At 41.2% G+C, this 14029-nt stretch overlaps 1 protein-coding gene across 6 annotated transcripts in view; it reads left to right on the top strand.

Annotated features, from left to right (window-relative positions):
• Positions 1-11026, top strand: part of LOC110986431 (epidermal growth factor receptor-like) — a 118075-nt gene extending 107049 nt beyond the window's left edge. For all 6 annotated transcript variants that reach the window (XM_087135099.1, XM_087135098.1, XM_022248283.2 and 3 more), the window contains 8 exons: positions 213-368; positions 989-1064; positions 3782-3928; positions 4198-4295; positions 4744-4935; positions 5392-5557; positions 6330-6413; positions 6670-11026. In XM_087135099.1, coding sequence (XP_086991225.1) covers positions 213-368; positions 989-1064; positions 3782-3928; positions 4198-4295; positions 4744-4935; positions 5392-5557; positions 6330-6413; positions 6670-7151 — 1401 coding nt within the window. In that variant the 3' untranslated portion in view covers positions 7152-11026. The remainder of the gene's footprint in view (positions 1-212; positions 369-988; positions 1065-3781; positions 3929-4197; positions 4296-4743; positions 4936-5391; positions 5558-6329; positions 6414-6669) is intronic.
• The last annotated feature ends 3003 nt before the right edge of the window (positions 11027-14029 follow it).

Here is a 14029-nt window from a genome sequence, read left to right on the forward strand (position 1 = left end):
AGAGTTGCCTTAGTGTATGCCATCGTTGTCAGATGGTTGAATGCAAGGCTAAGACGGCAAAAGTCAGTTTGGTAGTTCTGAAAAGCAAGGTCATTCAGGAACAAAGCACTCACACGAGTCTGCATTGGACCACGTCCTCTCAGGCAGCCATTGCCGTCACTCAAGATGGCTACATGGAACCCATCTCATTGTGTTCATGTACCCGTATTCAGGGCATGGTCTACCTGGAGGAGAAGCACCTGATCCACCGTGACCTGGCTGCGCGGAATGTCCTGGTGCAGACGGCCCAGCAAGTCAAGATCACCGACTTTGGACTGGCCAAATTTCTGGACGTAGACGAGAGCGAATTCCAGGCCCAGGGAGGCAAGGTTAGTACTCAATTCTTCCCCTTTCCTCCTACCCCCGACCATAACCCCTTTGGTTGGCACTGGTATTTACCATTTCCATGGGTGTCGCTAAATTTGAATAGAGTTTGATGTGGATGAGAACGACATCAAAATGTAGGTTTGAACTTTAATGGAATTTGTTGGTAACGGTAACCAATGTTTATCAGAAGAGTCAGGTACTTGCATAACTTCCCATACCTAAAAAAAAAAAAAGGAACAAAACTGGACAAACTTTTTGCTCCGCATTCAGCAGACTTCTTCATCCTTGGCTGCTTCAAGAAGGTGGTGCCAGCCGCTATCTGATTTTGGAAAACTGCTAGACTTTGAACTGAAAGCAAGATGCCTGTTTTTGTTATGCATAAACAAACTTATTTTTGAAAGATTTATTCGCAGTTGCCCAAAAGAACTGAAAGAAAAAACTTCTTGCCTGTCTCTCTGAAAGGTTGTGTTGAAATCTGCTCAAGATTTTGGAGAATAAAAGGGGGAAAATACGAACCTGTTAGTGTCATTTGTGATTGATCAATGGGTATTTTTTTACTTCTCCAAGACTCTTGGTTTGAGAGTGTACCTCTAATTCTGCGATGCATTTTTTTTTCCTGCAGATGCCCATCAAGTGGCTAGCCTTGGAGTGCATTCATCACAGACGCTTCTCCCACAAGAGTGACGTCTGGAGTTTCGGTAAAGACTCTTTCTAGAAAGCTATGCAATTTGAAAAGGAAACTGCAGTTCCTCCAACCTTTTGATCAAACTGAAAGTTTTTGGAATAGTATTGATGATACTATTAAGTCACAATTACCTGTGGGTTGTTTCGAGAACTCCTTCAAAAAGCACCTTATCTCCAAAGATCTGAAATACCCCCTTCTCTTCTGTTATTCTCCAAAGATCTGAAATACCCCCTTCTCTTCTGTTATTCTCCAAAGATCTGAAATACCCCCTTCTCTTCTGTTATTCTCCAAAGATCTGAAATACCCCCTTCTCTTCTGTTATTCTCCAATGATCTGAAATGCCCCCTTCTCTTCTGTTATTCTCCAATAATCTGAAATACCCCCTTCTCTTCTGGTATTCTCCAATGATCTGAAATACCCCCTTCTCTTCTGTTATTCTCCAATGATCTGAAATACCCCCTTCTCTTCTGTTATTCTCCAATGATCTGAAATACCCCCTTCTCTTCTGTTATTCTCCAATGATCTGAAATACCCCCTTCTCTTCTATTATTCTCCAAAGATCTGAAATACCCCCTTCTCTTCTGTTATTCTCCAAGGATCTGAAATACCCCCTTCTCTTCTGTTATTCTCCAAGGATCTGAAATACCCCCTTCTCTTCTGGTATTCTCCAATGATCTGAAATACCCCCTTCTCTTCTGTTATTCTCCAAAGATCTGAAATACCCCCTTCTCTTCTGTTATTCTCCAAAGATCTGAAATACCCCCTTCTCTTCTGTTATTCTCCAAAGATCTGAAATACCCCCTTCTCTTCTGTTATTCTCCAAAGATCTGAAATACCCCCTTCTCTTCTGTTATTCTCCAAAGATCTGAAATACCCCCTTCTCTTCTGTTATTCTCCAAAGATCTGAAATACCCCCTTCTCTTCTGTTATTCTCCAAAGATCTGAAATACCCCTTTCTCTTCTGTTATTCTCCAAAGATCTGAAATACCCCTTTCTCTTCTGTTATTCTCCAAAGATCTGAAATACCCCCTTCTCTTCTGTTATTCTCCAAAGATCTGAAATACCCCCTTCTCTTCTGTTATTCTCCAAAGATCTGAAATACCTCCTTCTCTTCTGTTATTCTCCAAAGATCTGAAATACCCCCTTCTCTTCTGGTATTCTCCAAAGATCTGAAATACCCCCTTCTCTTCTGGTATTCTCCAAGGATCTGAAATACCCCCTTCTCTTCTGTTATTCTCCAAAGATCTGAAATACCCCCTTCTCTTCTGTTATTCTCCAAAGATCTGAAATACCCCCTTCTCTTCTGTTATTCTCCAAAGATCTGAAATACCCACTTCTCTTCTGTTATTCTCCAATGATCTGAAATACCCCCTTCTCTTCTGTTTTTCTTCTTCCAACATTCTCTTGTTCTTTTTAATGTATCAAATGCTCTTATTTTCAGTTCTCAGTACATCTGATTTTTGTTCGTATATTTTCTGTTTTTTTCTTCATCATTTTGCTTTCAAATTTTCTCTGAATGATTGTTGTTAGTTTTCTTTGTCTAGTTTTTGCCTCAACCACTTCCTGCCGGGCTGTTTTCGATGTTCAGGCTACTGGGCTGGGATCTTTTTTTTTTTTCAAAATCCTTCAACAATTCATATCTTCATTTACTGATATTGATCACGTGTACACCCCAAAAAATGACGGTCCTGCGGCCACTCGAAAATATACTGTACATCAAAATTACAGACGTGTAAAATGGTACCTTGTCTCTGGTACCAGGCACCCCAGTGCAAAGTGGTTAACCCTAACCCTCCTCAATCCTTCACCTGTTGGAGGACTGAGGAGTGTTAGGGTTAATAAGGCATTTTTCTACGAGGCTTTGTCTTCTGAATATGCCTCGGTGTAAAAATCAATGATGGAATAACCTTTGCTGATGGCCCAGACTTTTTACTGACAGCAAGTAAACTTTTCTAAACGTGCCTGGAATTTTTTTTTTAAACAAAAGCTTCGATTTTGGGCACCCCAGCCTCGTGGGCCACACACCGTGTCTCCTGTACCGGGCACCTTGGTGCAAAGTGGTTAATAAGGCTTTTCTGTTTGAGGCTGTCTTCTGAATATGCCTCCATATTGCCTCTTGTCTTCTCATTAATAAATGAACGTTAACCTCTTTTGACTGTGACTGCAAAGCTCTGTCCAGCAGCAGGTCCCATTGAGCCAGCAGCTGCATGGTGAATAGACTGTATTTGTGGTATGCACTAATCCTCACACACAGCCACGGCTGTGGATGGCTCCCGATATGAAGGGGTTAACTACAAATCCAAAAAATACATGCCTTTCGGGAAGCTGTTTGGATTGACGACAGAGACAGGGTTAGGGCTTGAGAGTGTAAGAGTGCAGATCACATGGCTCTGTGCTCTGAAATATTGCTTACCTCTTTAGTCAGTGACCGTAAGCAAGTACACTAAGTTTTTGTTTACCCTAGAGATAGAATTTGCCTTAGATGATGCCACTTCAGAAATGTGTCCCTCTGTGTTTCAGTCTGTCTGTTTGGGTTTCTGTGACGGTTTTTCTGCAACCTGTCAAGCTGCTGCCCGACACTAATTTCAGATCAGATCATTGCAAAATGCCAGTAAACTGCCCTTGTGTTTTTGTTACCGCTGCTGTAAATCTGATCGGCAACCGAGGCAACTTGTGAATCAACAGCTTCTAATTTTGTGGGTCTGATGTTTCGCTTTCCCTTGCTGGCAGGTGTGACCATGTGGGAGTTGATGACCTTTGGTGGCAAGCCTTATGACGGTGTCCGAGCCCGAGATGTACCGGACCTCTTGGAGAAGGGCGAAAGACTTCAACAGCCACCCATCTCAACAATCGACGTCTACATGCTAATGGTGAAATGTAAGTCAGACAACTGGCACAATGTACATCATAGACAGAAATTAACAACTTGGGTCACATAACACACACCGCACCACAGCAGAAAACCCACACCACACCCCAGAACACCTGACCTCCCCACAGCATTACCCCCCCCACCAAACCACGCCACACGTCAGCAACACTGCACGGGACTGCTGTCTTGTGTAGCGTTCACATCAGAAACCAAAGTAACAGGAATTTTTACGCTTGAGATGGTGGTGGGAACACTTTTCATTTTGTGATCACAGGCTGGATGCTGGACGAAGAGAGTCGGCCTTCCTTCAAGCAGTTGTCAGATGAGCTGGGCCGCATGGCCAAGGACCCACAGCGTTACCTGGTCATTCAGGTCAGTGCCACCTCCTCCACTACACATTGCAGTACCCTGTGAATCGTTTTTGACCACAAGTTCATTGACAGTTCCTTTACTCTGCTCACTTACAATCTTGGTTCCCTTGAAGGTTTCAGTTTGTATTTGTCAGGGTTTTGACATGAGAGTCTGTTTAAACCAGCATTTGGAGTCTGTTTTGAAGCTCATTCTCCCCAGGGGTGTGATTTTGGAGGATTTGTTGGATTTAAAAGTTTGACCGTAAAATTTAATCATTTACTTGTGCTGTTTTTTTGTACTTTGTACAATAAAACGCAAGTGCTACGGGAAATTTGCATACTCAAAGCTATTTTTGAGGGAACTTGGCAGCCGTGTTAGCTTTTAAAAGCTGTAAAATGTTAGGTATGTTTCTGTTGTCTTCTGGATGCTTTGTGCATCAAACCGTTGCATTTTTATATGTCGTCCCCAGAACGACGGTGAGGGCTCACTGGCCGGACTGCCCAGCCCTGTCCCCAGCGACTTCTACCGGTCGTTGATTGGCGACGAGATCGACGGCGCCAAGGCCACGGATCTGCTCATGGACGCCGAGGAGTACCTACAGCCGATGAGCTTCAACAACCTGGAGCACAGGCAGCCCCCCAACGAGTTCTTCCCCAGCAGGGTCTGTACACAGAGATCTCTCTGTCTTGCGATTAGTCCAGGACTTAATTCACTTTTGATGTATTCATTCATAAAGTACGAATTTCACACATTAATGCTCCATTGCCCCGTACAATAAAGACATGAAATGTGGTCGAGCCAATGGCAAACAAGGGCATTTCCCAGTCATTTGTGAACCAGTGAAGTTCAGTTCCGACCAAAGGAGCCTCCATTGCTGAGAAAATAGCGCCCTCTCTTGGTCCAGCTCGAGGCCCATAGCCGGATGCTTTTTGTTGGCACAGTTGATTTGTAGTTGCGATAGACATTCTGATGGCAATTGAAATAAAATCATGTCCAAGAAGTCGTTGTAAGGTTTTTTTCTCGGTCATGTGGATGAAAAAAGCAGTTCCTTACCTCTTTTTGTCTTCAAGCCTTGGATAGCCATATTGAATGACATTCCCTGTTTCCTCACTTGCAGACAAGCGGTGCTGATTTTGTGGCCGGCGGGCCTCCGATGTCCCCAACCTATCCGTACTCGCTCAACTCGCCGCCGGCCAAGGTGAACCCAACTCGCAAGGATAGTTCCATGCGGTACGCCCCGGACCCCACACTAGCCCTGCTGCAGGGAAGGCAGAACAGCAACGGTGAGAGAAGAAGACACTTAAACAGGGTTCCTGCAGTCTTGGAAAATCCTAAGGGAAAAAAACTTGGCCTAGAAAGTCTTGGAAATGTCCTGGAAAATTGGGATGTCCTGGAATCTTGTTGTCAGAGGAAAAAAGTGATGAAAAAGTTATGGAAATCAAGATCATGCGAGGGTTATTTTTGATGGGCCACTTTTGATATAATAACAGGAATTGAAGTCAATGAAATTGGTAAGGGAAAATTCAATTAATAAGTCACAAAATTTACATTCTAAAAGCCTATTTCGATTTGTTACAAATAAACTTCAAAGGCTTCTGAATATGCACAGGTATGCCCAACAGTAAGGACAAAACCAACTTTCAGTTTTTCTGCTTTTTTTTTTACTCTTTTAAAAAGCATGTATACATTGTGGCTACTTATAATAGGAATTTTCGTACAGCCAAATGTTTGATCAAACTGAAGGTTGAATATTCAAATACTCAATTACGCAAATTGACTCAGCCTTACAGACACAGAGGTGAGGCAGATTTACTTTAATCAAGCTGTGAAAACTTTGGAATCTCATCGATCTGTCATAGACTCATGTCTGACACAGTGGCTAAACAACAAGTGAAGTTATTCACATCTTGAAATCCAAACATTCAGCAACTTTTGATGGGTTTTGAGAACATCGAGAAAAACTGAAACAGTAATATAAACATAAAGTTCGTCTCGTCTGTTGTTAGTAAGCACTGTTTGTGCGCGAAGGCTGATTTCTTCTGATATTGTCCCCAGATGGAGCCACGGCTGTCCAGATTGACGACGATTACCTGACACCAAGCGTCAAGGGTGACTACCATGACCTCACCAAGGACAAACGTAAGCAACCTGTACCCTTTCAATTTTGTGTCTGGTGTGGTTTCGTTTCTTTTCTGAAAAAACGAGCGGTACAGTTTTTAGTGAGGGCACATCCAGTAAATCGACACAGGGGGTGTGTGCACGGGTATTCAAGGGTGTAATCAGCCTAGCCAAGATAACGAGTTATTTTGCATGAATTGCTCAGTATTCCTAACAAGGTTTTTACAACCCAATTGCCCTTGGTGACACACATGACTTCTCACTCACTTACCGGCAGCTATCTTGGAGGAGCCCCAGTACCAGAATGATCCCAAGTTTAACAGCCCACCGCTTCCCGAGGACACCAGCTACCTTCCCCTCAGTGCCAGCAGCTCGGGCCCGCCCTCATCTCCGCCCCCAGCTGAAGCTCCACCCACTGGGATGGGAGTGGACAACCTGGAGTACCACGCCCTGCTGGCATCGGCCTCCCCACCGGTCATCCCAGGCAATCCTTGGAAGAGGCCCCAAGAGGCCCAGCTGGACGATCCGCGCTACATGAACGAGGAGCAGATGGGCCACACTCAGCCGCTGCTGGCCGGCGAGCAACCGCGCCCCTTGTACTCTCCAAGCCACTCCAGCAGCCGGCCGGGCAGCTCCATACGCAGCAACGGCAGCAGCAGTGTGGGTGTCAGGTTATCTGGCGCCGCCAGCGACAACGAGCTGGAGCATGACTACATCAACACCGACGTACCCGGAGTCCGAGGTGAGACCAGCATCTAAGATGGTCTTGGAAACAGTAAATGCAAAAGAGGTGTGTATATATTTGAGGGATATATGCAAAGCGGTGCTGTTTACGTCACTCACAACAAGTACTGGATGGCTTGATCTATCAAAGTGTGTATTTTTCGGGTTAAATTGGCGCTGGAGAAGAGACTATATTTTCAACACAGGTAAGAGGGAATAGTGGATGCAGTGCCTATTGAAATGTATCTACTTAACACCCAGAGGAGGGTCATTGTAAATGCTGTACAAAGTACTTGTAGGATAAAACTTCCAAAAGGACGACTTCTTGCAGTTCAAATGCGCATAGCAAGCGAGCTGCCTTGTGGATTTGAGGATGAATGCCAGAGTGCAGTAAAGCAGGGAGCCAGGCTAGATCACCAGCTGGCCAGCTGTCCAATTCATACAGCATTGGTTTGCCTGTTGGGTAGTCAAGGAACCGGGCCATGAGAGTAAAGCTGCGTAATTTTTTTAGAAATGTCTGTGTTCTGTTTTATATCGCTAGTAGAGTGTCCTAGGCTGATTTTTACTAGTCTTATTATTCATCATGTTTTTATGTTGTAAAAATGGCAGAAAAGATGACTTTCAGTATCACAGGATCAACATGTACGACGTACTACGAAAGAGAAAGGATTTAACAAAGGTGTAGGATGGAAATAAACGGTGCTCTGATCCGAGAGCGTCCGGAAGTGTTTGCATTTGCTTTGAAATGGTTTTTGCTCATTTGGACTGATGTGTGAGATAGAGTTGGCTCCAGTGTGGTTGCATTCGAGTTTTGTTGTTGTCGGGTTCTGTCCTGTAACGAAATTGCTGAAGTCGCACCAACAAAAGAAGTTATCGAGTATGGAAGGATGGACAGAAAAATGAGAGGGAAAAAAAATCAAACTAAACTAACACTACATATTGAAAAACGTGTATTTGTAGACGGACCGGAAGAAGAGGAGGTCCTTGAATATGACCTGGGTGCAAGTCTGTTTAGGTTCTCTTTTTTTAATCGGTGCAATATTTGTGCCACATGTAACATTGTCCACTGCAATTTTGAAGGTTTTAAATATTGCTGAAGAATTTGTGTTGTATATTTGATAAGGCACAGGTATGCCTTTTGTTCCGAGAAGTTGACCAACTTTTTTTTTACGATAATCTTAAAGGGATCATATCTTTTTTAAATGCGGAAGGGTCGGGTTATGTTTGAATGTGGTTGGTCGTGCAAGACTTTGAAATGAACAACTCTGTCATTGTGAATGTCTTATCCATTTGCTCATGAACAGCAGAAACGAAAGCAAACTTAAAAACCCTGAGAAACTGAATGGACTTAAAGGTATTTTTATCAGACTTGAAGCACTTTCTGCTGGAAATGCTTGTCAAACATTGTCTATGCAAATGCGAGTTGTGTACGTTTTTTCACCAATGACATCTTTAATTCCTAAAAGGTGACACATGGAGGGGACAAGTGGCAATATTGTTTGGATGATTTTTTTTGTCAAAGTGACAAATTAATGGCTTAAAAAGAAAGTGGTCCCTTCTTGAGCAGTAATTTATTGTGATGCATCATAAACTCTATCTTGTTGTGCATAATTTTTTTTTTGGTAAAAAAAGTTATTAAATAATTCTTTCCGTGCGTGTAAGTTTTATTTGCTTTTATGTGTATGTAATGGGAACATTTTAGCATGTAATTAGCAGCGTAAAAATGACTTTTGAACTTGTGTGTAGATACGTACATAATTGTATGAGACTTTTCATATATTTTCTGCAGCCATCCTGGTATAGTTCCCAGAAGTTGTGGCATGGGTTACTAAATGCTCAATTTGTTAGCACCAGCCTGTGTGGCCGGTCAGTTTAAACATCTACAGGCATCGCCGTGGCTGTTTTTGAGGGTTTGGGTGTAAAAAACAAAACATCTGGAAACAGTAATATTGAACTAGAAATTCAACACTGCAAACAAGCAAGAAAGAAATGTACCAGACTGCCCAATTAGCAATTTATCAAAAAAAAAAAAAAAAAAAAAAGCATTCAGCCTTAAAATGTGAACAACAGACGTACACAAAGCACAAATTTTTCATTGCCAAAAACTGTGTATCGAATTCCATAAATACATGCTATCGCTGTGAGGGCTGCATAGGCTACGTATATCATCTTTGGGCAAGCACAAATGCAACAGTGTTTTCTTTTTTTTCTGAACCAGTGCACGTAATGCACATTTCAACAATGTGGAAATTGTTCTCATTTATTAAAAGTGGAGTTGTGTTTAGTATTTCGCATTGCAATTTCCATGTACACAAATGCGATTCAGTTCTTGTTGATTTCTACATTCTGTTCACCTGAGAGTGCACATAAAGTCCCACTCAGCCTGAGACATATTTCGCGATATGTCTTAGGCTGAGTAGGACCTTATGTCCAATCTCAAATAAACACGTAACGTTTTATTAAAGAATGCAGTTTACATATACACAAATGCATTCAGTTCTTGTTGATTTTTACATTCTCCATTTCTTCAAGTAGTGACTCTTCTGCCTGCTCTTATTTCAGCTAAACGTCATTTTGTGTGTGCAGAAAAGTGAAGTTTTAAATATTGCTTGATGAGGATTCCAAGCACCCTTTGCCTCACAGACAGACTGTCTCACGTGTCAGTCGGCTTGTTTTTCCTAGGAGAATCTGTGTAGAGAAAAATTATTGAGTTCAGTGAAAAAAAGAAAAGAAAAACAAGCTCAGGATATGCAAATTTTAAAGCAGTGATATACATATTTTTGGTTCTTTGTTGTACATTTTCCTTTTGTAATTTATTTCTTGTGTCAGGAATTTTGTAATTAACAAGCGGGGATCATCCGAGGAGTATTTCTTGAGACAGTAATTGTTGATATAATTGATTCGAAACGACCCAAGCAGTATTAGTTACATGTGAGTACTCATTTTTAAAAGTACTGTTTGCTTGCATCAAAGAGAATTCTAAGGGTATAAAAGTGGTAAAAGGATTCCATAAAATTGATTGGTTCAGATCTTCTGATGAAAACAAATCGCGATAGTAAGAGCAATGGAAAGCACTGAAATTCATACAACTGACGGTCCATTAAAATTGGAATCAGTGAGGTTATTTTGTTTTTCTTTCTTGACGTTTTTCAAGTCAGATCGTTGTTCATTGTTAATGACAGATGACATAAATATTAGTTCAGCTGTTTCACATTTTGGAGAGCGTCTCTGTTTCTCTTTGTTCTGCTTGTCGGGGAGAAAAAAAAAAGCCTTTTTTTGCAAAAGATGCTTTGCGTGATGACGCCAAACCGTGACAGAACACAGAACTCTGTAAAACAGATTAAAACAAACCGTAGCTTCTGCCGTTGCTCTGGCACCAGTCTTGTTAAATCTTGCGAGTGACAGTCTGCGGAAGAATTTGCTCTGCTTTCAGAACTCATTGTTTTCTTACAAAATGCTGCCGGAAACAAGGATGTTTAAATTATTTTGGATGATCCAAAAGGCAAACTCTTTATTATGTAGAGACTTGACTTGTTCCAAACCTTTAAATGCATGATCTACGTATGCCATTTCAAAGCGATTCTATTTTATAATGTATAGAGAAACACAGTGTAACCGCCATTTTGTTTGGGCCCTAAAGGCATAAAAAACCCCAAAAAATTTATATATTTGTTTGTATATTTAATGAAGAAGTACTGTGGCTCTTTGCTAAACACTGCCAGGGTGAATATTGTGATTATTTGTGTACTACTGTCATAATTTTACTTTATGAAGATTCTGAAGGTAATGAACCGACTGTATGTTATTTAATGATTTTTGTTTCTCGTACTAATGCATATCATGTTATCAAAATTTTCTGAGCTTGGGAACTTCGGCATGGAATAAAAACACGTGTAAATATTTTAAAGTCACTCGCAGTGTACATTGCATTTCATCTTTTTTGTGTCCTGTTTTGTGTCTTCTGGTTGCAGAAGTTGTAAAATAAGAACAGTTTTTGAAACATTACCATGAGTATTTCGAATTAACAGCTCAAAGCTAAGACAAAAGTCGTAACTGAGGCCAGAGAACAGTGCAGACCAAACCAATATGCACTGTACACAATATTGTCGTCATTGGTTACGTCACTTAATATTTTCATTTTGTCCGTAACCGTGCGTGCGAAATGAGACCCTTTCATGGTTTGTACGCGTACTTTTAGCGGTCGTCTAACCTTTAAACGAGGCCCCTAAAAACTTCTTTGAAAGTCTGCAAGTGTGAAGTAGGGGTAAGAAGGGATGATAGTAGATGCCAACCCCCCCTATAAAACGTCGTTTAATTTACTCATTTCGTTTTGTCACTTTTTATGTTGTCTACGTTTGCCTGATTTTGAGGCGCGCTTGCAACGTTCTCATGTGACGATTTCCAGCAGCGTGCAGAGAGCAACCGTCATGTACCCAGACGTCTCGGCATTATTTAGAATTCTATGCAATAGCAGTGTTCACATTCACTCAGCGCACGCGCACTAAATTTAAAAGGCGAAGGCAACACGAGGATCCTTCTCATGACTGAGGTAAGTTTTCAGCACCAAAAATGCTGTTTTTACCCTCTTAATGACTCCAGAAATGCTCTTTGGTTGAGTCTTCTTAATCTTGGTTCATTAGTGTGATGACTGAAACAGTATTTCAGCGAGGACTCGTACTGAGGTGTATTGTATTTGTAGAATAATCATGATAATCCTAGCCCAGGTTGGAGAACGTCTACATTGCATTGCGACCATGGCGACTCGAGTCCAACCTGAAACCAGAAAATTCCACGTATAAGGCGTAGGGCCCACACGAATGCTGACCAACTCGTATATGTAGGTCTACGCAAAATTGTACACCGAACTATGCCATAATATCAATAGTGCGACACGTGTGAGGACGTCTGGTTGTATTGCCCTTGCCTTCTATACATTGTAGGCCTTATGTTGGATTTTCCTCCCAACTTGATTCCCACCCAGTCTGGTAGGCACACTGTTCTGTGTATCCGTGATACATTTTAATTATGTCAAAATGGGTTTCGGGGTTTTCTCCGTCGAACTTAATAGGCGAATGCTACACAACTTGCACAAAACTTTTCAGACAAATTTTTCTGTCAGAGCAAACTTTGGACTTGGCAAATTACCGATATGTTTATAACAGGAACCTTAACTCTAACAGTAACAGTCCCAAATCCTCCAATTTCAATTCAATTTTACATACACCCTTGAGGGTTAGGGTTTATTGTATTTTCAGGAATGAAAATAATGAAAAACTAAAGAAAATTTCCTTGTTATAGAATCTTGTATTCTTGTGAAAGCTCTTAGTTTTAAATCCACAATGGAAAAAATGGATCATCCCATTGTATTGATTGTTCCTTTGATTCTCTCTCAGCTTGACGAGGACAACTGCCCACATGGATGCTTGGAGAAGGGTACTCTATTGGTTATGAACAAGAGTAGTTGGACATATCAAAAAGGTAACATTTTTAGGGAAGAATTCCATATGTGGACACCAGTAGTCATTCCCGGCAGCGACCTATCAGCTGTCAGAAAGCAGAAACATGTCTAGAAATGTTAAATTTAGGAGGGAAAAAACCAAGTCGTTTACTTAGAAAACACTTCGAATTTTTCAAGCCAGTCCTATAGGGTTTGTTCACAGGCTGTCAAGTGGCGTCTGTATATGGAACTCTTTCTCATTTTATTCTGTTTCTGACGGAAGATTGGCAAGTGATAACCAATGAATCCACAGTCACTACGTAGCTAGTGGATCGTCAGTTTACGAAGCATTTCTTATTATTGATACAGTGAAATCTCATTAAGTCAAACCTTAAAGGAATGGCGAAAAAATTGACTAGTCCAAAGGTTGAGTTACATGTACATGTAAGCAAGGTTCCTGATTTGTTGCAGTCAAGTCAGGCAAGTACGTGTAGGGTTTCACCGCTGCCTGCCAATTCTCATTGTGTCTTGTTTTGACTTCAGTGGTGCATTTTTGGTCGCAATTAACTGTTTCGTGCTGTCATTAATGTTGCTGTTATCAAAAGGCCAAACAAAAACATAGCTGTGTTTTCGGTTACCCAACCCAACCTAGAAAATCATGTGGAACCTATATCTTTTTACTTGACAAATCAATAAAATATAAAAACTTATGGTGCCTTGCTCCAAGCCTAATTTTGTGTACATGTACATCGTCCTGTACATTGTTTTGTTGTATTTTTTTTGCATGAGATGGACGGCTCTTATGTGTTTGTATTTCAACAACCAGCTGCTTTACTACTCAATCACAGTGCTGATATGTAGCCTAATATTGACGTGCACATGCATTAATCTGACAATGACCTAGTACATGTACCTGCTACAAATATATGCGCCCCCACCAAAAAAATACAGACCATCATGCAACCCTTATTTTTAGGCTATAAAAATTTAGAGTAAAAAAGCACCCTAATTTATTTTTCAGTGTAATAGGAAACACAACTAATTTTTTGTCTGGCCAAAGGGTATGCTTTATCAATAGTAGATAATATTTTTCAGTGTCTAACATCAATTTTTTGCCAATTTTTTTGCATTCCTACAATAATTCTGATAGCTGGATTGGCTCATTCAGTATGTTTTGCCAAAGGGTATGCTTTATCAATAGTAGATAATATTTCTCAATTTCTAGCATCAATTTTTTGCCAATTTTTTTGTACTCCTACAATAATTCTGATAGCTGGATTGGCTCATTCAGTATGTTTTGCCCAGCGGCATTTTTACTGCAGTGTGCCACTCGCAGCGACTTGAGAAAAGTTGAGGACTACTTGTTGCCCGGTTCCCTGAGTCTAGAATGGCTCATTGTGATTCATATCATATTAACCTCTTGGACCAGTCTCACTTTGGCGATTTTGCCCGCGCTGTGTTTCGGCAAGCTCGATGA

The sequence above is a fragment of the Acanthaster planci genome, linkage group LG03, assembly GCF_054643075.1.
Source record: "Acanthaster planci isolate LZ-2023a linkage group LG03, COTS_SCS, whole genome shotgun sequence".
Taxonomy (NCBI): domain Eukaryota; kingdom Metazoa; phylum Echinodermata; class Asteroidea; order Valvatida; family Acanthasteridae; genus Acanthaster; species Acanthaster planci.